Here is a 25,731-nt window from a genome sequence, read left to right on the forward strand (position 1 = left end):
TGGAGTGTCACAGTTCGCTATGCTCTTTAGTCTAGTAAAATCTGACTTCTTTCTGCATGTATTAATGTCACAGACAGGAACATATGCCATATCCTGTTCACTGAACTCTGAGAGCCACAGGTAATGTTCAGTGCTTTAGAAACTGACCTTCAGAGGTTTATGATAATTTGACAGAACACTTTTCAGAAAGAATAAAAATCATGTTTATGCAGAGAAAAGCTGCAGAAGTGTTTATAATGATAAGATGAAGTTTTGTTGTTTGGGGTGGGGGGATATTTTTTTTATATATATATTTATCTTGGAGCATAAAACTTGAATGAGAACAGAAGTCTGTTCAGACATAACACCAATGTTCGGAATGGTTACTGAACAGCAAGACTCAGAGATTTTTATTACCACCATTTTATAAATATTTTCTGATTGTGTATGATCTACCAAAAGCAGAACACAAGCCTATTGTCTTACTGTTTTTAAGCTGTTCATCTGGTCCTAAAGAAGCATAGTAAAGCACATTCAGACATTCAGAAATGCATTATCCTCAGCCAACAATGTTTGAACCCATTTTGTGTGGAAAAAATTAAATCTTTAAAAAAAAAAAAAAAAGTTTCTTGATCAAATAGGCTCGCAGGGCAGGATTTGCAGAAGGCAGTTTTAAATCATGAGGACAGTTGCAATCTCTTTGTTTTAGGGAAGAAACAATGTCTGCTTCTGTATGTTCCAATACTGTGAATACTACCCATTTTATTTCCTCCTTCAAACACATACAGCTGTATAATCTTGAAAATTTAAGATGTAGAGTTTTAAGTAAATTTATTTTTTCCAAGCTAAGTAGTGCTTTTGCAATAGAGATGTACCTTACTAAAGATCAATTTGTTTTCCTACTGGTTTGGTCTCAAAAATTGTGTGAATTGCTCACAATTACCTTCTGTTTATCTTCATAAACTTCAAAACATTAATTTAAAAATATCTATAATACAAAAGTAATGCTTTTGTTTCTGAAAATAATTCAACATGGGGGAGCCCATGTGGATGTGGGGAATAGTTTGTTTATGTAGAATGTACATGCCATTTGTCACTATGGAAATGAGGGGTAACCTTTAAATGTTTGTAAAAGCTGCCTTTAGGATAGGAGGACTAGTAAGAGTACCTTAAGGTCAGTCTGCTTCATGGCAAAAGATGTGATTCCTTTCAGCTAACTTCCTGCTTATCTTCATCTGTAGTAGTACTAATTCTGTCCATACCCTGTACCAGGTCTAGTTGGAGGTATGTATGGCTGTGTATGTTCCTAACCTAAACCTTAGTTCTGTTTTAAATCTCTTCTGTGTATTGTCTTACTGGGCAATTACATGCATACACTTTTAAATATTTTCTATTTAAATACAAATCTAATAAAGTCAGACTTATCTTAAGCTTTCTTGTATTGTCAGCAGTGATATTCTTCAAGTGAATATTAGCATTAAGGAAATTCAGTTTAGTTTTTTGTTTTACAACACTGCAGGTTCTTCAGTTTCATATGGATCTTTCCTGGCTAATTTTGCTGACTAATAGCTGGAATTTTCTGTTAGAGCATCATAACTCTGTTATACCGAGAAAGGTTCTGACTCATTTCTCAAAAGCCTAAGGCAGTAGGGAGTCCTCTTTCAAAAAGTAGTGGATAAATGAATTTGAAAAGCAGTTACCAATCTCCTTTATCAAAACAAACCAAAATCAAATATATGAATTTCTAAGTTTAAGAATACTTCTTAAATAGATTCATTTCCTGTTAGGGTTGTTTTAGGTGAAGTCCTTATAGGGCTGAAAGCATAATCTGCACTTGCTAGAATTTCATCTTCTGATGGACTTGCTACATAAATAGGCTGCATAACCTTTTTTACAAAATGTTATTACTATCTTAAAAGGTTAAAGGAAATTAAACTTGCTAAATCTCATAACTATTTTCTACCTTGATGCTGCTGATAAGTGGTTGTGATGAAGATAATAGCATTCAATACCAATTAAATACATATGCCATTTCTGCTGAAACCTTGTTACTGTCTCTGCTGGTCACATTGTCTAGGAAACTTTTTTTTTTTCTTTTTAAACTAACATTTCACAAATTCTTTTGAAAATCATTAGTATCCATACAGTCAAATCTAGAAAAACAGATTAAGATAATAATTTATTCTGAAGATTAACACATTTTTGTGATAAAGCACAATGTATATATGTTCTGATGTTATTCAGGTTATGCTAAGGATGTGCTAAGGTGTTTTTGTTTTTGTTCGTGTTTGTTCTTTTGTTATTTAAATGCAGAGGTATGTTTAAGCAGGCAAGAAATACAAATCTTAAGAGGTTATTAAGGAATAATTTGTGCCATCTGTCTCTCTTGCCGTATAGATGGTAAAGGGATTTTTAGACAGTACGGATCCTTTTATACTGAAATATTTTTTTTACTGTTTTTAGGAAACTAGTCTGAGATACTGTTGTATTCTGGAGATATGCTTTAAGTGTGTTGTTTTGTTTTGCTTTGTTTTGCTTTGTTTTGTTTTTCATATGATCTAGGTATTGTTTTGTCTTTTTGTTTGTTTGTTTTTTTTGTTTTGTTTTTTTTTTTTCTCAAATTCTTTTTGTGTTTCCTAAATGAATAGGCTTGTGTTTGAGAATGTAAGCTGTATGGAGGTATCATTCCTCCTTGAGGCAAACGCCTCGTTGTGGCATTTTTTGCACATGCCACAAAGCAATGTAAAATTTGAAATGTGAATTTTCTAATCACTCAGGTAATTACATGGAAAAGAACGTGTGCTGTTGTGATGTACTAGGGAAAGACAAGCCCCAAGAAAATTGGTTTCCGTATTTGTGAATTGGACAGCTGTGTAGGACTTCATGGCTTCCATTTTAATTTTGCTAGGGTTATAAAACATGACACCTACTGAGAAAACTGGAATTTCAGTGTGAAAACAAAAAATGTAGTAACTTTCCATCTTTCCTTGTTAAACTAAAAATAAAATCTAGAAAAGCTACCAACTGTCCTTCCTCTCTATTCAGCACTGGTAAGAGCACATCTGAAGTAGTGGCTCCAGTACTGGATGAGAAAGATAGTGACTTACTGGAGAGAGTGCACTGCAGGGTTACAAAGACTGGGGTCTGGGATGTCTGACATATGAGGAGAGACTGTGGGACCTGTATCTGTTTAGCCTTGTGAGGAGAAGGCTAAGGGGGATCTTATACATGTGTTTAAATAGCTGATGGGAAGGCATGTAAAAGATGGAGCCAGGCTCTGATCGGTGGCGGCCAGTGACAGCACAAGAGGCCATAGGCACAAACTAAAACATGGGAGCTTCCCTTTGAACATAAGGAAAAAAGTTTTTCACTGTGTGGGTAGCAGTGCACTGGGACCGGTTGCCCACAAAGGTTGTGGAGTCCCCCTCCTTGGAGATCTTCAAAAACTGTCTGGATGTGGGCCTGGGTACCCTGCTTTAGGTGGTGGGTGGCCCTGCTTGAGCAGGGTGATTGGGCTTACATGAGCTCCATAAGTACCCTCTAACCAATGGTTCTGTGATTTACTGTAGAATTTGTTTGATATTGTGATGGTTTTACCCTGCTCCCCCTCCTCAAAGGGAAAGGGGGAGAAAATATGATGGAAAGGTCTTGGGTTGAAATAAGTGAGATCACTCACCAGTTATTGTCACTGGCAAAACAGATTCATCAGAGGGGAGATTAATATAATTTATTGCCTATCACTAGTAGACTGGAGCAGCGAAAAAACTAAAAGCAAACTAAAAAGGTTCTCCTCCCCATGGGGAATGGGAGCTGCAGTCAGTCCCTGACACTTCATCTCCGCTGCTCTTTCACGGTCACTCCCTGCCCCTGCTCCATGTGGGGTCCCTCCCACAGGATGCTGTCGTTCCCCAGCTAAGCCTGCAGGGGCTGCCTACAGGCAGCAGCTCTTCAAGCATTGCTCCCACACGGCTCCGTCCCACAGAGTCCATCCCCCAGGAGCAAACTGCTCCAGCACAGGTCCGCCATGGGCGGCAGCTCCCCCCATGCCCCCTGCTCCTGCGTGGGCTCCTCTCCACAGGCTGCAGCTCTGGCCTGGGGCCTGCTCCTGCAGGGGCTCTCCATGGGCCGCAGCCTCCTCCAGGCCACATCCACCTGCTCCACGTGGGCTCCTCCACGGGCTGCAGCGTGGAGATCTGCTCCACGTGGGACCCATGGGCTGCAGGGGGACAGCCTGCTCCACCAGGGGCCTCTCCACAGGCTGCAGGGGAACTTCGGCTCTGTGCCTGGAGCACCTCCTGCTCTCCTGCTGCACTGACCTTGGGGACTGCAAGGCTGCTTCTCTCAATGTTCTCTCTCCTCTCTCCCAGCTGCTGTTGCACAGCAGTTTTTCCCATCTTAAATCTGCTCTCCCAGAGGCCCACCCAGCATTGCTCCCTGGCTCAGCTCTGGCCAGCATCAGGTCCCTTTTGGAGCTGGCTGGAGCTGGCTCTGATCTGACCTGGGGCAGCTGCTGGGCTCTGCTCACAGAGGCCATGGCTGCAGCCCCCCCACCAAAACCTGGCCCCATAAACCCAATACACATATAAATATTAACATTCTTTACACCACAACATTGACTTTTTAAAGCATAAATTGGAAGAAGTAATATTTCATGTGTCTAATATTGATAAGTGCTTGCACTATAAACTCATTTCGAATTCTGTCCTGATGTGTCATTCTGTTCTAAGCTGCCATAAAAGTTCCATGACCTTGCTGACTGCAACATATTTTTTTTTTTTTTTTACTATTGCTATTGGTGTTAGTGGCACATACTACCTATTATTTGTTTTTATTCCCCCTGAACTTTCAAAGTACTTAACCTTTCTGACTTGAAGTTTATGTACAACTTCTTTGGAAACATTATGTAGAAAATACCTTGGCTGTTTCTGAGAAGCATGTGAAAAAGTGCCAAAATTGTATTGACCTTCATTTGAAGGGCCATTGATCCAGAGTGGAGCCAGTGATATGAGATGTAAAGAAAACAGCTCCATTCAAGTATATGAGTTATCTGAATGGGATGCCTTTTAAACCTGCCCTCTAGTTATATCTGCTAGATTAGGTATGAATTCTTGTTATTTTTGCCAAAATGCCAGAGACGGAAAATTTCACTGAATGCATTGACCTCTTTGTGCTTCTTGTACTTGAAGGTGACTTTGGTTCACTGACTCCTGCCTTCAGTTCTCTTCACAGAACTGAATCTTCCTCTCCGGTGGACTTAACACCTTGCACTGTAAAGGATGAAATGACATTTTCTCTCTCTAAAGCTACATGTTGAATGTATAAACATGCCATGTATTTAAACCATTGATATTTAACTCAATTTAAAAATTTAACTTCAAAATGAAACGTTAGACATGTATTATGTACAGCAAGGATTTTATTTTTAAAGATTCTTAAAATATGAAATTTGAGGTGCTTCTGAAGAGCTAATTCCTCTGGAAAATATACACAAATATTTACATCCACAATTAGAATTTGTGTTCCTGAATCTGGAGATTTATATATCTATGCCTGTTTGGGTAGAGGAGTGGGGAAGACTTATTTAGTTCCTGCTGTCTACCATGATTTAGTGGTAGACTTTAGTACTAGTTTAAAGATTGGACTATGCTCAAGCATAGTCTGCCTGTCCCTCTGTAAGTCACGTTTATCTAAGTGTATCAAACAGCTTTACCAAAAGGATTCAAATAGTAAGATGAATTTCTTAAATGAAAATGAAAATGATTGTAATTGGTATCTTTGGTGATTGAATAGGGAAATATTTTAGAAAAAAACACCAGTGATGAAGTTTAAGCTGAACTTTGTTAGCAATGTGTATCCACTTCTTAAAATACAGTTTTGAATATCAACTGCGACTTATTGGTCTCCCCCCCACCTTGAGTAAAAAGAGTTTACTCACTTTTTATAATTACTGCATAATTAATGTGTAAGGCCATAATCTCTGACATTTTATTCTATAAACCTTTTCCTTTCACACAGTGTAGTTTCAGTGGTAAGCAAATATGAATCACAATATTCAGCTTGCAATATTTGATTGAGGGGAAAAAATAAAATCTATTTTCAACAATTTATGTAATTTGTCAAAATATTAATTTCAAGTCAACACATACATAAGTATTCCATGGCACTCCTTCCTCAAGTACCTAATTACTACACAAATTATAATAAGCTCTTTCTATGTAGCTTAATTCTATTATTGTTATTTACATGAATTCCAAAGTATTCTAATTCAAACAAGTTTAAAAGACACTTATTTATGCAAATAGTTTATCTTATAATCTTAGGTATTGCACATGGTCAGCAAAGACAAGCCCTACAACAGAAGCGATTATATTTTTCTTCAGAAATTAAAACTTTTAAAAATACATTCAGTATTTTCATTCTGTTGGGAGATGCATGTACCCGAAGTGCACTATGTGAGTGGCATAGGTGGCTACAAAACTAAGTGTGGAAGAATTTGCAGGGATTTATAAACATGGGGTTGTGTAAGGAGTTAGAAATAAGATCAAAAAAGCACTTGAAAAATTTCTCTATGATAAACTCTAAATTCATCACAATCTATCACTACAGTGGACAGATACTATATTACAGAATTTGCCATTGCTATTGTAAAGCAAAGAAACTGTATCAACCCAAGGAAAAAGCAAAATTCTAACTTTTGTGTCTTTTTGTTTGAAATGGAAAAAAAATATCGGAATGTGTGGCCAGACTTGTTGGCATTAAAAAGAAGTTTGAATATCTTTAACTTTTACAGTATTTTGATGCTAGCTGTGTACAGTAAAGCTCACTGTATCTGTAGATGTATAGACCGTCATTAGTTTTGAATTATTTCATTAGTTTGAAATAAATACATGAACAAATGAAAAAAATCTTGAACAAGGAAGATTCCAAGCTAATGAAGTGACTTTTGTATATATTTCTTCTGCATTTCAACGTAGTACATATCACAGATGCTTACATCTTTACAGTTACAACTGTATGGTTTATTTTTCATATCATTTTCCTTTTAATGTGACTGAAGTTCTTACTAGTGACATATCTTCATATTCTTGGTTACACCCATTATTAACTGGTCTGGATGGCTTGTCATAAATCCATTCACTTTTCAGGGTAGCGCTGCTATCTGTATTTCTTGACTCAGTCTTGCACTTTTTACAGCACTGGTAAATCTGTTTCAATATTCCACAAAATATATTGTTAGGCAAGAAAAATGTGTTTCCATCAGATATTCATCTTTTTAGAGATCATATTCCTCACTTTACTGGGATAGCAACCCAGTATTTATTGCGAATTGTTTGTAAAGTTATGATACTTTTCACAGCACAAGTAAACATGGAAATACTAATGTTAAATACAACTTCATGAATTGACATACTATTTTTTATTATTATTCTTAATAATTTTTAGTTAGACCCTAATATTATTAGCTAATTAGGTATTATATTAGGTATAGGTATATATATTTATATTTATGTATAGGAAATTAATATCAGGTATAATATACCTAATATTAATTAGGTATATTAGCTAATACCTGAGTAATTAACATGTTGGTATTTCATATGGTTTTAGCTAAGTGGTATATGGTCAACTGTAGACAATTATGATACAGTAAAACAATTATGGTATGTTTTAGTTTAAAATAAGAGTAAGAACTAATATTAAACATTATTAAATTGATTGATTAGCTTTTTATATGCTGAATTCTAAAACTTTACAGTTAGCAGAATAAGGGTAATTCATAAAAGTAGGTAGAAAGTGTGTCCAACTATGTATCAGTGATTTCATTTAATACTTCTCCAATTCCCAATACTATCTCTTAAGGTGCATGTATGCTGCCACTTTATAAAAATAGAGCATAAGGTAGGGGGAGAGAGATAACTATTATTTTAATAATTTATTTATTCTTTATTCTTATGTAATTTAAATTAGTTGTTTGTTTGTTTGTTTTTGAGGGTGGATGAGATGGGTATCTTTTGGGGAAAATAAACAGCTGTAATGGCTTCTCCATAAAGTATACACAATTGTCATGCAAGTTTCATTGGAAAAGTGCATTGTGGTGCCCTGTTCTGGACTTTGAAGCACAGAAAAAGTTTGACAGAGGTAAGGGAAAAGCTAAGAGAATTTTAGGCTAAGAAGAGGTAAGTTATATACCTCTTCCTGAGATAGCAGTTCCTTCCAGAAGCTACGTGAAGGGCTCAGCCAACCATGACATACCAGATTTAAGCAGTGGCCTAGAAGGGCTGAAGGGCCTTTGAGTGATTCAGTCCCTCTTTCATTATTGTATGCTCTGATTTTGACATGATACACATTTTCATGATACAAAACATTTGTCATTTAGTGGGAAAAAAAAAAAAAAAAGACCCATAAGAAGTTATAAACTCCCTGACTTCGTAAATCTCAGTGTCTTTCTCTTTAGCTGGTGCAGTGGGTTGATCCTGGCCAGCAGCCAAGCAACCACAGAGCTGCTTGCTCACAACCCAGTCCCCAGCAGAAGAGTGGAGAGGGCAGGAAGAACAAAAAATGAAAAATCTCCAGGGTCAAGATAAAGACAGTTTAATAGGTGAAAAAAAAAAAAAAAAAAAAGGCGAAGCAAACGAAATCAGGAAATCGCTCATCAGCTCCCTCCAGCAGACCAATGCCAAGCCATTGTCTGAGCAAGAGTCACCTCAGTAGTGCAAAGTGCTATTGTATCTCAGCAATTTTTTTGGTGTTTGTGTTTTCTTTTTCTCTTTTTCTCTCTTTTTTTTTTTTTCTTTTTTCTTTTTTGTTGTTCTTGTTTACCTCTTCTCTCTCTGGCTTGAGTTCACTCTGTCTAACCACACATCCTTTGTCTCCAGCTGCCCGAACTGTGTGAACATTTCTAGTTTTGATGTGTCTGTGAGGTAACAGAACTTAACAACTGGGTTTCTAAAGAAAATAAAACCCCAACCTTATTTGACCCAGAAGTGCAACCAGATACCATAAGTATCTTTGTAGGTCTTGTAACTTATGTCACTGGTGTCAAGTCTTTTCATAATGAGATTCTCCACTGTGCAGTGGTGAGAGCTGTTGCTGTAATTAATGCTAGGTTCACTAATACTTAAATAGCCCTTTCACAAGCTGAGAAAGTCTGCTAAGTTTGTTGTCTGTTCCCTCTTAATCCAATTTAAACTGCATTTGTTGACTACTAAGGGACTGTACAATATAGTTTTTTGAGAGGGGAGATTGTTGCACAATGAAGCACAAGGAACTTTTTATGTCTCGTAAATGATAATCTTTGAACTACATTTACAAGTAAGGACCTTGTAAATAGAGCACATTGTAGCACTGTCCCTGCCTTCAAAGATTGTGTAATGCTCATTTGCATCAAGTTATGACATAGCTCAGATTTCTTCAGCTCAGATTTATTTCCTTATGCAAAGTTTCCTTCACATAAAAGATATTTCCAAATATGATCAAAATAAAACTATTAGTTGAAATCTACCTTTTAGTTTTTTGATGCATAAGAAGTGATTGATTAAAATGATTATAAGGAGGGGAACAGAGCAAAGATTAGGAAAGACGGAAGGATTTGTAAAATATGTAGGAAGCATAAGAAATCATTCTCATCTTAGACAGTTTTGTATCAAAAAATATATTCAAAATATATATCAAAAAAATATTTTCTCCTTCTCTTTAAAGTATTTTCAAGTTTTCAAAATGTCAGTGTGCTTCACTGATGACCAGGAAAATGTCAGGCAGGGACCCATATCAGCTGGGGGGGTCAGAGTGGACATAAAATCCTGGTATGACTGATTGGCTGATTGAAACATGAGTAAAACAAAAGATGAGCAGACATTCATGTATGCCCAGTGGAGCTCATTAGGAGCTGGAGCCCAGACATATGGAGGAAGCAGGATTTGTTTTAAAATGCTGATTAAGTGTTGTGTTTTTTTATTATTATTATTATTATCATTTTGTTTTGTTTTATAATTCTGTTTACTTTCCAGGTAAAAGTAATAATTCTAGATCAACCACCAGCATAGACAACAGCTTCCCAGTTGTCAGCAAGTTCAGAAAACAGATCTAATTTCTCTATGCATCTCCACTGCCACAGCTTTCTGTTTCTTTTATGGTCATGCTCTCAAAACATCCAAAGGCAGGGGGTTCTACCTCTAACTTTTTACTTAAAGAAAACAGACTGACTTTTTACTTTGCTATAGCTGCACAATCTATTTATCATTTCTTTCCATCAGAAGATACCACCCTTCTTTAGGTCTGTAGTATTTATTTTTGAAGGTATTACTTACACCAAAAGCCATGATAACTGTGGTGACAAAGATGGCATATCCAAGAAGGAACCACCACCACCATGTCATTTCTGATCTTGTACAGTCTTTACATTTGAAATCTGAAATGAAGATAACGAAAAATAAGTACCTGAAAAAGAGAAAATAGTTGCTTTTCTGATATGATTTCATTTGAAGGATTAGTGAGGATTAGTCAGCACAGTTGTCTTAATTTTTATCACATTTTCTTTCGCTCTTTTTTTTTTTTTTCAGGCTAAAAGGTTAAGCCTCTCATGTGAGAACTATTGTCTTCTTTGTTTTTCAGATGAAATTTTTGAAACTGTTGTTAGCAATTTATATAATTAAAAGTAAACAAAATTCTCAGTGTGCTCCAAGTGGGATATGCATAAACATCTCTTTTATACAGCACACACTTAACGCAATGATGAAAAAGCCTATGGTGGTTTTCGTTGTTTTTGTGCGTGTGTTTTTTGTTTGTTTGTTTGTTTGTTTTTGCTTGTTTGCTTTTTAAACTAAAGCAAACATGATTATGGTGTGTAAGTCAAAAGAATTTCATCAACAACTGTTTTTCTTTAAGGACTTAAAAGTACTGCATTGGACAATTGTTACGCATAAAGTGAAATGTAGAAACAGAGAAATTCTTTGCAGTACATAGCATATATAGCATATGCTAGTTAGATTTGCCTGGAAAGTGTTCATGCACAAAACTTGGCTCTGCTACAATAGTGTAATTTAGTCACTGAGTTTGCAGTCCCCATGAGGATTACAGAAATTAGAAAATTTGAGGACAGTGGAAGAGTTATAAGGTGATGAAAATGGTTTTATAATTACACAGAAAGAAACTCCCACTCCTACGTATCCCTACTTTCACAAACCTTTCTAAAAATACCCTTAGTGCTTAATTTACTATTCATTTTTCAGTGACTGGAAGGGGAAGCATGAACTACATATTTCAAAAAAGACAGCATACAAGGACTGAGGGAAATGATGAAAAATGGTACAAAATATTGTCACAGATTTCTGTTGTTTGTATGAAGCAAAGTAAAGATCCAGCAAAACTGTGTGCAGAATAGTAAGAAAAAAAAATATTTAAAATGTGTAATGTATATATTAATGCAGAATATGAATTTAAATAATACAATAATATGCAAAATATCGAAAATGTATAAAATATATTAAATGTTGAGTCAATGTTCTGCTGCCCAATGTCAGATGCAAAGAAAAGTCCCTGTCCCTGAGAAGTCTGGCTATATAAACTGTTCATACCTTCTCTCTCCTACTCATGACTGTAGACTGTTTTTTCCCCAACCTTCTTCTGGTAGCAGTGAGTGGTGGGAGAGAAGACAGTAAAATTTGTGGAAGACTTAATTCTCCTTGGATATATCAAGTCAGTTTCTGTGTATTAGACACTTCTTACCTTGTACTGTCAGCTTGGTGCCATTTCCACATTTGTTCTGAGCTTTCTGGGTTAGCGTCACATCACAGAAATAAAAGTTGCTGGCATTTTGGTCAACATTGCTGAGTTTTAAGATGGAGTATCCCCTGAACACATCCTTTGTAATGTGTATTTGTGGTCTGCTGGTGCCTGAGCTTGACCGAAGACTCTGCTGGTTGTTGCAACTGGGGCCTTTTCTCCAGTACACAACTGGCTCCTCGTTCTTGTCATTGTGGTATTCAAAGACACACAGCATCCAGGTTGTGGAGTTAGTGAGCACACTGGCATCTTCAGGATATTGCACAACTGAGAGCTCTGGCCTACTGCTAGCTGTAATTATCAATTAATTAATAATCACCTTTATTAAAAGCAATGTTAATGTTCTGTTAATATTATCCTATTAGTCCAATACATCATTATTTAAATATTGACATGCAATTTGTGGAGGAATCCTGGAAAGCAAGGAAATACAATATATCTAAAAGGAGGGGAAAAAAAAAAGAGTAACAAAAACTTGAGCAAAAATGAAATTCTATTCTTGCTTTAAATATAAGGATTATTTAAGTTTACTCACTTTCTGATATTTTCTATGCAAGGTCAACATCTTTTTTCTATGTTAATACAAGTCTTCAATTTCTATATTTTTTCATATTTTTATGAAAAAAAAAAATGTTGATAATTCCTAACATTTTTCTTTTTAATTCTTTAAGTCTATATGCAGTAAAGATTTATACAGATACTGTGTGCACGTAAACTATCTACAGAGTTAATACAGAAGGATGGTGAAACCATAGATGGATAACATGAGATGGTTTTTTTTTGCATATGTGCAGGCAACAATGAGATAAAGACTGGGAATATGCCTGAAATAAATCTGTTGCTGTGCCTTGAACTAAAATAATAATAATAATAAAAACTGTTAATTAAAATAAGATTGCAATAAACAAGAAGATACACCACAAGAGAACAATCTTTCATTAAATGTAAAGAATTCCAGAATGTTAATACTTAGTCAATAAGCAAATAAGCAAATAAGTCTTTACTAGTTTGGAAATAAGTGAAGAGGCTTTTCCAAGACACGTAGTTGTAGAACCATGCAGGTACCTCTAAATCATAAGGTACCTCTATAACCCATCTTGTTCCAGCCCCTCTGCCATGGGCAGGGATACCACCCACTAGACTAGGTTGCCCAAAGCCCCACCCAACTGGCCTTAAACAACTCCAGGGATGGGAGCATTCAAAGCTTCTCTCAGCAATCTGTTCTGGTGTTCTACCACTCTTATCGTGAAAAATTTCTTTTTTATGCTCACTATAAATGTAACTTCTTTAAATCTACCTTCAAGTCTACCTTTACCAGGTTAAAAGCCTTTCTCCACCTTTCTTATAAACCCCCTTTATGTCTTGAAACTCTGCAGTAAATTCTTCCCAGAGCCTTCCCTTCTCCAGGCTGAACAACCCCAGTGTTCTCAGCCTTTCTTCATAGGAGAGGTGCTCCAGATCTCTGATAACCTTCATGGTCCTCCTCTGGACCCATAATGATGAACTCTGAGATATTTTTTTTCTGAATAACAAAAAAATCCCTATTTGACACCCATCTCAGATCAGCTAGCAGTGACATCTCACTATTTCTAGTGAATATGACTAAGCTTTATCTACATTTGTGTCTCATCTTAAGTGTTTTGAGATTGTAACTAATAATTCACACAAGATTAATCTGCTTTCAAGTCAGTTATTTAAACTTTAAATAACCACATTGAAAACAACACTTAACCTTACTCTCCCTTTTTAGTCAATAAACTGAAATAATAATTTAAAGGCAAGATTGATTTAATGCCACAATAAAGGTTTAAACAGATTGAATGATTTATTTATTTACTTACTTTACTATAAGAACATCTATTTCTCATGTAGAGTAATAAATTCATGAAAGAGACATTCAGAATTCTGTGAAATGAATCTTTTCCATCTGAGGAACTGCAACTAGACTTCCACCATTAACTGTATTTACTGAATTGCTTTGAAATTAAACATTTGTCTTACGTAAGTGTTACTTATGCATTTTTATACTAAGTATAAAAAAAAAGGAAAATCATTACTAAGCACAGACAACACATGCTTTTAAAAATATTAGAACAAATTAATATGATGCTTCAAAATAGTTGGTTACCTCTAATTTTTTATATTATTCTTTTTAGACTTCTTGTCATCTGAGCATACATACTAAGAAATGTATGCTCAGAAATGACTGTTCTGTACTTGAAAGAGGTTTGGTTTGCTGAAATATAACATGGAATAGATTTTAAAAAGGACATAAACCCAGAGGAGTGAAGGAAGTTTCTGGGCTATATCCTTCATTTACTTGAAAAACAACTTTCTTTAAAAAAAATCAATATATCACATTGATAGCAATATTTCAAAACCCATGTAAAACCAATTTCAGTATATTCAATGAAGGAAAGCAACTTTGTGTAAAGAAAAGGATGTGTCATATCTGAAATATCTTTTGCATTTTCATCATACTATACAATTAAAAAAAAAAAAAAAAAGAAAAAAAAAGCTCCAAATACGATTTATATTTCTTTCCTTTTAAATTTGTTAGTATAAATGAATAGTTTTAAAAGTACTTCAAGATTCACTTATGCTAAAGTCCTGAAATAAAGTTACTGACCTAAATATTAAAATATCAGTACAGATTTCTAATATGCAAAAGTGAACCCGCTCTTCTTTCTTTTTATTATTATGTGTCAATCAGATTTAATTTTTTTTGACACTTTCATCCTTGATTAAAAATTGACACTGATTTTCTCAAAAGTTAGGTTTTTAAGAATTTTGAGGTTAAAAAACAAACAAACAAACAAACAACAACAACAACAAAAAACTGCAAAAAACTACTTACCTGAAAAGTGAACAAAGTAAGATATTGTAATTAATATACCAATCGGCATCGTTTTCTTGGAATTGCCAATGAAAAGTTTTAAAAGGTCAACTGAGACTGCTAAAACCACAGCTATCAGCAACTAGCTGAAAAATAAATTAAAGTTCTCCTAAAAACATGTTTTTAACCCTGTTTCTAAGGGGAGGTTCCTGTGGTTTTACTCACTGTAACTATTTCCCTTTCTGCCATCACACATCCTGGACATTGCAACAGATTAGCTTATAATATTGTAGTTTCAAGTTGAACTCTGCTATGACTGTTTTTACATTCTGAGTATTTTCTTCAGACAACTAGGAGGAGGATTGGTTTTCTGTGGTGAATTTACTCAAAGCTGACAAAAACAGAAATAAATCATTGGTAGCAACAGTGACAATATAATACAGCAAAGTTGTCAACAGATACCTCTCTTTGATGTTCTTGCTGAAAGACCTATTTATGCCTTCAGCACCAGAAGGATGAAGCTCTATCTAGCTTTGGTTCAATTAGACAAATAAAACATACCACAAGAGTGTTTCAGAAATAAATAAAAAATAAAAACAAACATAATTTCTTCTTTTTTTTTCTATTTTTTTTTTTTCAGAAAAGAAATCATGCAATCCAACATATATGAACATTAGCTGCCAAGAACCATAATGTGGCAAAGAAAGCAATGTAGCAACCCTAACACTTACCTTTGGAATTCACAGAAGCCTATTAGGTCAGCTAACCTCCTCATAGCTCCTTGTATAAACTATTAAATTTCATCATGCACAGTTACCCCTGTGTTTTACTAAAGCTTGATTTTATCGCACTGCACTGCCCACAGATTTGAATGTCTGCGTTTGACTACAGAGATAACTTCCATGGAAATATCTAGTTTTGATTTGAAGACATTGAGAGGCATCTACAAACTCAATAGCTTCTGAAATGACTAATGATTCTCACTGTGAAAGGCTGTGTCTTCACCTTACATGTCCTTTATTATATCAATTCTTTTGCCACCCGCTCCCCCCTCCCGCCCTTTTTACATGTAAGTTGTTATATGGGATAACATCCTGATAATTATTTTCAAATAAAATAAAAAAAAGGCGTTCAAGGCTTGTGATAGAAGACATTTCCTCCAGTCCTGGGATAAGATATATATGATTCTATATAGACACCTTAAAACCATTTTTCTACAGAGTTAAAATCAAATTTCTACTCTTCTGCTTCTCTGTCTTGTTTACAAATACAAGGATACACAGCGTCCTGCTGGGAGGCCACTATGTTTGTCTACTTGAAATGTTGCATGTCTTTGCAGAATCACTGCCTTCTAAGGTGGTACAAATATATTCCATTCTCATTAATAGCACTAAGACCAGAACAAAAACCTCTAACTTTCCAGTAGGCATAATATATTTTGTCTCCTCGACAACTTTTAGAAATGTTTGCTAAGCTGATCTTAAAACACTAATTGTATACTCTAATCATTTTATTATTTTCAACTATTTCTTAAAGAATTCCATCCCCCTAATCCACATTCACTCAAATGTATGTCTCAGGAAAATAAATAAATAAAATAAAAAAAAATGTAGACTATTTAATCTTACATTTGTGGACACATTATTTACTGTTGTTATCAATGGATTAACTAAAATTAAAATAGAGAAAAAATTGTGTTCTAGAGACACCAAATAGCTAACTAATCACACAAAGGAAATAATATCAACAAGAAGATAAAAAATAACTCTTATTCCCTAAAAAAGAGGGAATAGATAGATAATAGATAATAGATAAATAATTTTAAAAAATTTGTAAAGAGAATGTATCATTAAACTTATGCCATTCTTTGCCTCATTTTTTTATCAACAGATTAACATATGAATGTAATCACCAATAAAAATTTTAATATAATTTAAAAATTATATAATTATATAATTATATAATATAGATAATATATATAATATATATTATAAAATATGTAATTATATATATAATTATATAATTATAATTATAATTAATTTAATATAACATAAATATATTAACATGTTATATGACATTATACAATATATATTTATATATTTCATATATAAGTATATGAATAATATAATTAGTAATATTACTATAGTGATAATTGTAATGATAATGATAAATATCAATATAATGTTAATTATATTAATATAAATTAATATTATTGATTAAATAGTAAGTGTAAAAATAACAGCTAAATTGGATATTATTCTTATAAATCATATCTGATACTAATCGGGTTGAAGAGAGAAATAAAAGAAATGTAAAATTCTTTGAATTTCCTGCTTCTAGGAAGTAACTCCCCATATAATATTTTTAGCTATAACATTTTGAACAACAGTGATAAAAGCCCTTAAGATACTGATTTGAATAAGCAATAAGTGATTCAGAGAAAACTGATCAAAGGCAAGCATAAGGAAATTAATGCAGCTGGTCCAGGATTCACACATACATTTGAGCAGTTATCCAGTATCAGAGGATTCTGTTTCATTTTATTTTGTTTTCCAGAAAATTAATGTATTTAATTTGATAGTGATAGAGTTACTCTATATTTTAACACAGTGTTTATCTCAGTATCTTGTTCTAATGACTTGTACTCAGCTAAAGTTTAACCTGGTTTTAATCACAGAATCACAGAATGGATGAGGTTGGAAGAGACCCCTAAAGACCCTCTAGTCCAGCTCAGCAGGATCACCTAGAGCACATTGCGCAGGATAGCATCCAGGTGGGTTTTGAATATCTGTAGAGAAGGAGACTCCACAATCATACGTAATTGCAATAATGTTGCATTATACTACAAAGTAGAACTTTGTGAGGTAAATAAGCATTAGTTTATTGGCTAAGTGAGAGTTCAGCAAACAAAAAGGCTTGCCTACAGTTGTAACTAACTAATCCATTAATTATTAATTGCCTTAAGTTTATGTATTAGTGTTATACAATGCAAAAAAAGTATTCATCTCTTTCAAATGATAGACAAAATTCTTCATGAAATGAAGTCCTGCCAGAGCTTTGAGTTTCAGCTAACCAAAATATTTATGCTAATATATAACAATAAGCTTGAATCTATTGCTATTCAGTAATAATTTTTTGAAAAGAAACTGTGTCTCATAGGAATGATGTGTATGTGACATAAACACTTTCATGAAGAAAAATCAGAAGATTTTTGTGCTTATTGCTCAGTTGCTATGTGAATTAAACTTGTGACCAAGAAAACACGTCAAAGGTTTTGAAATAATTAAGATCTTTAAAAAGATCAAATCTAGAAATATTATGTCATGGCATACGATAGGAAATATTGAAATGTCACTGCATAAAAGTGGTTTTTACTCTCTAAAACTCGAGAGAGATTAATTTTAAATGTATTATTTTCTTCCTATACATGACATAGATAAAGTTTGAAACTTAAGATAAGTTAATAACTGTACAATGACCTTGTAACCTTTTCTCTAAAAAGAAGCACACAACCTAAGGATATGGTGACTGACATGTAGGTCTTCTTCAGGACCTACGCACAGTGATGAAAATAAGAATCAACTCAATTAAAATATCAGAACAATACCAACACATAAGCATGCTTACTTTTAGACTTCTTTCACTCCTCTGTGGTTTCTTATTACCAGCTTCAACTATAATTTCAAGCAATTTGGAAACTTGAGTTTATCTAAAATTATATTTTAATTAACCGCTGAAATGAGGATTAGTTTTAGGACTATAATAGAGATGATACATATTTACAAGGCCTAGATTCCAGCTGATTATTGTCTATCTACAGGACTGGAAGAAAAAGATGGATAGATTTACCTAGTAGGCTGTAGCTTCTCTGTTAGCAGAGTTGTTTTCACTATGATAAGCGGAAAAATTGAGAGAGTGACTGTGCAGATGTCTCACTGCTCTGTGGCTGCAGCCTGGAGGAACAGCACAGTTAAGTAATTTTTAAATGAAGTACAAATACATGATCTGTTTTGAAATTTATAATGGTATCACCAAGAGATGAGAAAATAAATTCTGTGCAAATTTCTACTGAAGCCATGAAAATAGATAACAAGACATGAAGGAAGATACAAACAATCTCAGAGTAATATCTCTTCACTGGTCCTTATTTGGAGGTATTTAACCCTGAAAAGCAATCAGGCATTTTATGAGTGTCTATAAAAATGCAGGTGAATACAGCAGTGTGAAATAAAACAGTGCCTTGTAGTTCATGACTACCCAAAAATAGCTACTTGACAACATAAAACTGCTTGAAGCAGACCTCCTTAGCACATATTAAACAAGTAAGATAATTTGCATCCAGTTTATTCTTTAGATTTATTCAGCATAAATCTAGAGTCCAAGAAAGCAGGTAAACATTGTAGAAAGTTTGCTAATGGTAAGAGTAGCAGAGCTCTGGAATAGATTCTCTAGGGAGGCTGGAGACCTTAGAGAAAGATGAGTGTCAAGAACGACATGGGAGGATCCTATATGGGGACTAGTGCATATGACCTCGAGGTTTCTCTCTGTTTTCTAATCAGATACACAAGATGGAAGAGGGCTGTCACTAGCACAGACTGAGAGAACATCAAAAGCTGCTTTATATCTACTGACCCGAAAAATTTAAGATGTTCTTCTTCTTCAGGTTGCCCAGGTAATGCAGACTCTGTAAACTCCTGCTGGGTGTCTCCATAGTAGTGCATTGCTTAGCCTAGTAGGAAGTTAAAGGCATTGCAGAATCTTTTCTACTTGTAGGCAGAACAAAACAGGAGCAAAAATGAAATTCACAATGAAAAGCAAATACTTCAATTGTACCCTCATTCACAAATAGAGAAACTGGACGGATATGACAGGTGAAATGTGGAAAGAGTACATTATTTCTTTTGACCAAAACTCCTACCTTAGTTTAATTATTTAACTATTACTAATTTTTACAGCCAAGAGAGGAAATTTCAATACTAGCAGAATATTTACCATGTGTATAAATCTCTTTAGTAACCAATATGAATTAAATGTGCTGTTAATCATTTGAAATCTGGAGACGAAATTTTTTCACTGTTCCTATCCGTAAGTTGGTATGGATGAAACTGCCAGCAGTATATATCAGTAGTGGATCTGCAGCTTGCAGGTTGAATTTAGAGCAAGTTGTTTATGAAGTCAGCTAATTTCAGACCCCAGTATTTTGTGTTACTAATAAATACAAAATTTAATTGCAGTTTAAATACAATCATTGGGGGAAAATAGCTTTATTGGACTTAAAAGCATGTGTGATTAAGAAAACACTTTAATAAACATTAATGGGTGGCATCTTTTCTTCTTGCTTGATCAGGAATTTGAGATTTTCCATGCAGAGAAATATAGAACCTGCTAACAGTTTCTTGATCTTCTGGGTATGTCCACATGCAGAGCTGCTTTTAATTGCGCAATGAAGTGTGCTTCTGAATTCTGGAAGATTTTTCCATATTCTCTCAGTAGGAGTGGAATGATCTTAAGTCTCTTTTTGCTGACAGCTGACACCACCATCAAAGGAAATGCAGTGTGGTTATCCAGTGGATTCTGTGGGATCTTTCTGTTGACCAGCAGCAGGGAGTCTACAGTATATTAAAATGACTTACCCTTTCTGGGAGTTCTTTTCTTGAACCTCGTTCAGAGAAATACAAATAGGAGTTAAATGCTCAACAAACAACCCAAGCAGGATAGTGACACTAAATTCTATCAGTCTGCATCATTACCTGATGCATCAAAATATTTCTACCAGAACAAACACAGTAGTTCAGTGTTATGATCGTGGACACACCTAAAAGTGATAACTGCACAATTTCCTAATAATGTATGCTACTCTGAGATTTCATCTATAGCTTTAGATCAATCCTTCACGCATGCTCAGAGTATTCTTAATGCATGTGGTCAGCTCTCAGCCCATCTCAACAATGCTGTAACGAACACAATTTTTTCTGACATTATCTGGCACTTGCATAAGAAATTGAGAGCTGCAGTTCTTCCTCAGCTTATTGATGTGAAATTCTACATTTCAGAAAACTCCACAGAGTGCAATATGAATAATGCTATTATAGAGTCAAAACACTCTTCTTTGCCTCTATCTACATCTTTAACTCTCTTTCTCTCCATCCCCATTCCCTTTGCTCTCTTCTATGTTGAAAATGGAGAACCACACTAAAGTTGCCCCTTTGGCCTGGAAATATTATTTTCTGTGTTAAATTGAGGAAATTTTTACTACTGTGTATTTCACTGTCTGCTGCTGTACCATAGAAGGCAGAAACAAAATTATTTTGGTCTTTATAGATCAATATCAAAAAAAATCCATTTAAAATCCACACTGAAATTTAAATGCAGCTAGTACAAAGAACAAAATATCATGTTTTCTATTCTCACTGAGAAATCAATTCAATAACAAAGACACATTATTATACATGTTCTAGTTTATAAACTGGCTTGAAGTGAAACTACATTCGGGGTGTTCGGCAGTCTCAAACTGCAAACACAAGAGTTCCAGTAAACTAATAAGAATATTTCTTTAGACGGGAGCTATCATATTCAGTAGGCAAGACATTGTTATCACACAGAAAACAAAACAAAGCAACCCCCTTCTTGTAAATCTTGTTTTTGCAAATCCTGTCAGGACGATGATATAGCTGCAATACAAACTGACATTACAGTGGGCTAGAAATCTCATTGTTTGACCAAAAATGTGGCAACTGTACACCCTAGAGAAATCCTTACCTTGCCTATTACCTTTTCACTGGTTAAGAAGGTGACAACGTTTGTTAGAGTTTCTCAGTCTCCTGAGTGCTATCACTATAGTGAAAGCATCAGAGTCAATTCTCCTACACCTCACAGTCCTGTTGGCCATAGACTAAGCTAGGTATAAGACAATCTGTACATAAAATAATTTGTTATCAAGATTACCCTTTCAAACATCCAACGGAAAAGATGAAACCATTTCAAGAGTAGCTCTGTTCACTGATAAATCAACACATCTTTATGCTTTCTCATATCAAAACTAAGCAACACACTTTAATGTAAGTTTAATGTAAGTATTATTCACCTGTTGGCAGGAAGAGTTTTTAAAAAGTTTTTAAAAAAAGATGTAGTCTTTCTACTCTATACATCCATTTCAACTTCTTGAGGCATATCCACTTTAACTGGAGCAATTTGTTTGACTGAATGCATTTATTTTCCCTTTAAAGAAATTATTAACTTTAATGTTAACGTTACCTAGCAGCAAATAGAAAGCCTTCTTTTTATGTATTCATATATTTATTTATTTATTGTGCTGTTAATTTCACAAACAAACCTGAGGTGGAGGATATAAGCCTGAAATATGATTTCTCCCTGAAGTATAGCTAGTTGCTCTGGCACTTATGTCAGTGTTGGTGTAATTGGGTTGAGCAAGACAATTGCTTGAACTTTGAAAGCATGGCATTAGCTCCTTTCAAATCCTACTTGCATTATCGCAACATTCTACATTTGTATCGAGCGATGAACTTTTATCTCTACAGAAACTATATTTAATGCATGGAAATAGAAAACTAAAAGTGTAGAGATAGAAGAATAAAATGTTAAAGGGCGGATGAAAAAGAGGAAGAGGATATCCTAAAGATAAATGTAAAAACACTATCTTATTTATGTATCTTTAGATTAGTGTGGTGTAACTACAGCTCCCAGACAGGATGCTTCCTATAAAGCTCTTTGATGTTTTTGACAGCTGCACAAATGAAATTATGTGACAAGGATTGTTTATCATATAAGATCAAAAGTTCCAATTCCTTACAATAATTTTGCAGTCAATAAAGAAAAATTATGAAGCTAATAACATTTTCCTCTTGTATTGTGATTTATCTGTAAACCAGTAATCTGTATTGTCAAAAATTACATTGGTTCATGGACATGTAAACATGGAATTCTAACAATCGAATAAATATGAATAACATTGAATAAATATCCCCATTTCTTTTTTTTTTTTTTTTTTTTTTTTTTTTCTGGAGACTCCTTGTAATTCATAGAGGTTTTTGTTTGTTCTCAAGTGCTTTTGAGCTGATGAAGAAAAAAAAAAAAAAGGAAATGAAGAAAAAGGAAACTAGCTGGCTTTTGAGAAGCTGGAGCTTCATATTCTACTATTAAAAAAAAAATGCAAAATGATACCTGAAAAATGGAGAAAAAAATAAGTCAGAATCGAATTTTATTGGGAGGGTGAGAGGGTGATACATGGAAGCTTATACTATCACAGTCATCCTTTGTCATTTCCTTTAATAAATACTATCAAGAGTTTCCAGTGGTGGCAGTCCTCCACCTTTGTCTAGCATTAAATGCCCTTCTAAAAATAAGGACCTGAAAGCTAGTAAGGCCTTCTCATAAACCCAACATATTTGTTTTCAGATGGCGAAAATCACAGGTGTTATTAATGAAGCAACTAACTTACAGTTTTATATCCTTGCGGAGAAGACAGTAACCGTCAGGGAAAGAGATGGGTTAGGAAAAGGTAAGTCTTATACACATGAGATAAACTGTGAAATAGTTGGGTTTTACTTTAATCAGCAAACATTTTATACGTTACACTGTCAAACTGAAACAGTGAAAATGCTGTGTGTTTTAAACCACCAATAGGGACTGGAGAGATAAAACTTTTCTTTTTAATTTCCTTTCATATTCTTTTAAGGTTAGAAAAAAAAAATCACATAAAATGTAATGCTTTCCACTACTTGTCTAAAGAGTTGTTTTTTTCTTTTAACTTTAAAACAGAAATGAAAAAAAGATTTATATATGGAATACACTCTAAAGATATATACATAGAGCAGTTTGATTAGAAGGGATATTATTAGATCCATGAGGAAACATTGTTACTGGCCAGCATAATCTCTCATTTAATATAACTTTTAATCCACTCCTGCAAACACGAACTATCCAAGGAACTGGCAGAGTCCTTGCATTTTTGTAAAGCATTGCTTTTTATATTTTTTTTTTATCTATTTTGCTTGTGGTGCAAGTTTGCCCTCCTTCCACTGAATTCCTTTTCAGTCTCTGAAAATTTCCTCTGTAGACAGTTTTCAGGCTGAGTTAATCCTCTCCTCTCCTCTCCTCTCCTCTCCTCTCCTCTCCTCTCCTCTCCTCTCCTCTCCTCTCCTCTCCTCTCCTCTCCTCTCCTCTCCTCTCCTCTCCTCTCCTCTCCTCTCCTCTCCTCTCCTCTCCTCTCCTCTCCTCTCCTCTCCTCTCCTCTCCTCTCTTTTCCACATCATTTTTCCAAACTAAATCTCTTTCTGTATAAGTGAGTCCCGTGAAGAGCCCCATGTAATTTCAGAGCAGAATCAGCCAAGGTGACTGAGTTCAGCAGCAGCACCCACCACAACTTTCATTCACTAACAGAGCCAGAGAAAGGGAAGCTGCTGCAACTCATTTGTCATAACAGCCAGTTTCTAGAGTGTCTTCAGATGAAAAGAGGGACTGGGATTCCTGCTTTCAGTCTGAAAGTTCTTGACTCTAACTCAAGATCTGGCCATACACAACTCCTTGTCCTGGTTAGGTTAAAATAAATTTGGAACCTTATGAACTAATAAATATATATATATTAAAGTCAAAACAAAATATTTAAAGCAAACAACACAGTCATTTTCTATCTCTAAAAATTTCACAGCATTGTTAACTATTCTCAACAGTATTTGTTGTTTGAAGTAAGAACATCTTTAAAATGTCTGCAGGTGTCTACTGTGCTTTCAACAATGAAACTAAACAAAAAGGAAACCATCCAATTTTTCTCCATTGTCCAGTGCTTCTGAGCATCAGAAATTTGAAGACCCAATTCACTATTATGTGATCTTGGTAAACAGTTTCAGAGTCTAATTTGATACAACTTTTGAGTGTTTAAGGCCAACCACACTGAAGTCTTACAGGAAGGATCCTAAAAGGAAAATGTGATGCTTTGATTGTATTTGTCTCTTTCGCAGGATCTCTCTGTTCTATCCATGATGAGCACATGTCCTTTTTCCATTAGTATAAAATTGTTGATAGCATCAGCATCTCTCCTTCTGCTCCAGAAGCTAAGGCACAGATTCTTCTGATGTTTGCAAATCCTGCTTTTGAAAAGGAAACTTGGGATTTTTTCAGATTCTCTTTAACAACATTGAGTAATGGAAGGTGGTTGACCTTCCTTTGACAATGCCAAGTGAGGTAATCATGAGGGGGATGACTGAGGAGATTGGGAAAGATAAAAGTAGACAACTTCTTCACTTTTTCCCCTCTTTTGAATTCATTTTGTACTTTGTATAGGATGGTAATTTCCTGTTTGAATGGCTGAATGTCAAAAGAATTATTAAATTGTACATAGTTATCTTACTCTGTTCTCTTACATCATGAGTTTTCTCATTATACTGAAATCTGAAAATTCTAATATTAAAGTTGTGCAATTACAATTTACATTTTTTAGGCATAGCACATTATGTTTTTATTAAAACTCATCCAATGTGATAACCTATAAAATATTTAGCGTATGAAAAGAAGTATTGCTTAATCTGCTTTAATTTATCTCTTATGTACAACTAGATCTACAATTATATATACATATTAAAACATCTAATTTTAAAAACGTCTTGCTTTAATCATGTTTATTATTGTAAAAAAATAGTGGATAATTATCTGTGGAAGACATGCAGGGAAATTTCATCATAAGCAAGTAACTAAGGATCAGAATAGGTGTATAACCATTATTCATCCTCTTAAATTTTATTTATTTATTTATTTATTACCCTTTACCTTTGTAAAGTTGGAGGAGTAATTGTTTTGATTTCTATTTCCATTATATAGATTTCTAACATACTCACTACCTCCTGTTAGTTACTTATGCAAAGTAAGAAAGAAAATCTTTTCAGGTCTCTTGATGTGTTATCTTTCTAAGGTTGTGGTGCAATCTATAGATCATGGGTAACCTCTACTGGAACAGAGCTGTGTATGTAGGTAGGGGAAACCAATCTAAGCCTGACTTTTCCTAATAGGCTGTGCTCTAACAGACCTGTCACTGTCATCAAGTCTGTTTAAATTGTCAGTTTCTCAGTTTTCATTGTTGTTTGTTTTGTTTTGTTTTGTAGGATGGGAGGAGACCGTTAAGT

At 34.5% G+C, this 25,731-nt stretch overlaps 1 protein-coding gene and 1 long non-coding RNA gene across 2 annotated transcripts; one reads left to right on the top strand and one right to left on the bottom strand.

Moving 5' to 3' along the window:
- Positions 1–5,377: 5,377 nt before the first annotated feature.
- LOC101800311 (uncharacterized) lies at positions 5,378–14,908 on the bottom strand. Its single transcript, XM_005018715.6, has 4 exons — positions 14,618–14,908; positions 11,704–12,051; positions 10,287–10,387; positions 5,378–7,184 (listed from the first exon to the last, which is right to left on the bottom strand). The coding sequence occupies exons 1-4, from the start codon at positions 14,664–14,666 to the stop codon at positions 7,011–7,013; spliced, it is 672 nt and encodes a 223-aa protein (XP_005018772.3). The 5' UTR covers positions 14,667–14,908; the 3' UTR covers positions 5,378–7,010.
- A 464-nt stretch (positions 14,909–15,372) lies between these two features.
- LOC140000051 (uncharacterized) lies at positions 15,373–25,116 on the top strand. The gene is made up of 5 exons (XR_011805360.1): positions 15,373–15,665; positions 17,274–17,369; positions 19,156–19,268; positions 23,012–23,114; positions 24,328–25,116. It is a non-coding gene; the product is annotated as an uncharacterized lncRNA (long non-coding RNA).
- Positions 25,117–25,731: the final 615 nt, after the last annotated feature.

The sequence above is a fragment of the Anas platyrhynchos genome, chromosome 1, assembly GCF_047663525.1.
Source record: "Anas platyrhynchos isolate ZD024472 breed Pekin duck chromosome 1, IASCAAS_PekinDuck_T2T, whole genome shotgun sequence".
Taxonomy (NCBI): Eukaryota; Metazoa; Chordata; class Aves; order Anseriformes; family Anatidae; genus Anas; species Anas platyrhynchos.

Coding starts and splice junctions, on each gene's coding strand:
- LOC101800311 (XM_005018715.6), bottom strand. CDS start 14,666: ATGCCGATTGGTATATTAATTACAATATCTTACTTTGTTCACTTTTCA. Junction 10,388..11,703: donor CACCAAGCTGACAGTACAAG/GTAAGAAGTGTC, acceptor TCTTCATTTCAG/ATTTCAAATGTAAAGACTGT. Junction 7,185..10,286: donor CAGTTATCATGGCTTTTGGT/GTAAGTAATACC, acceptor ATATTGAAACAG/ATTTACCAGTGCTGTAAAAA.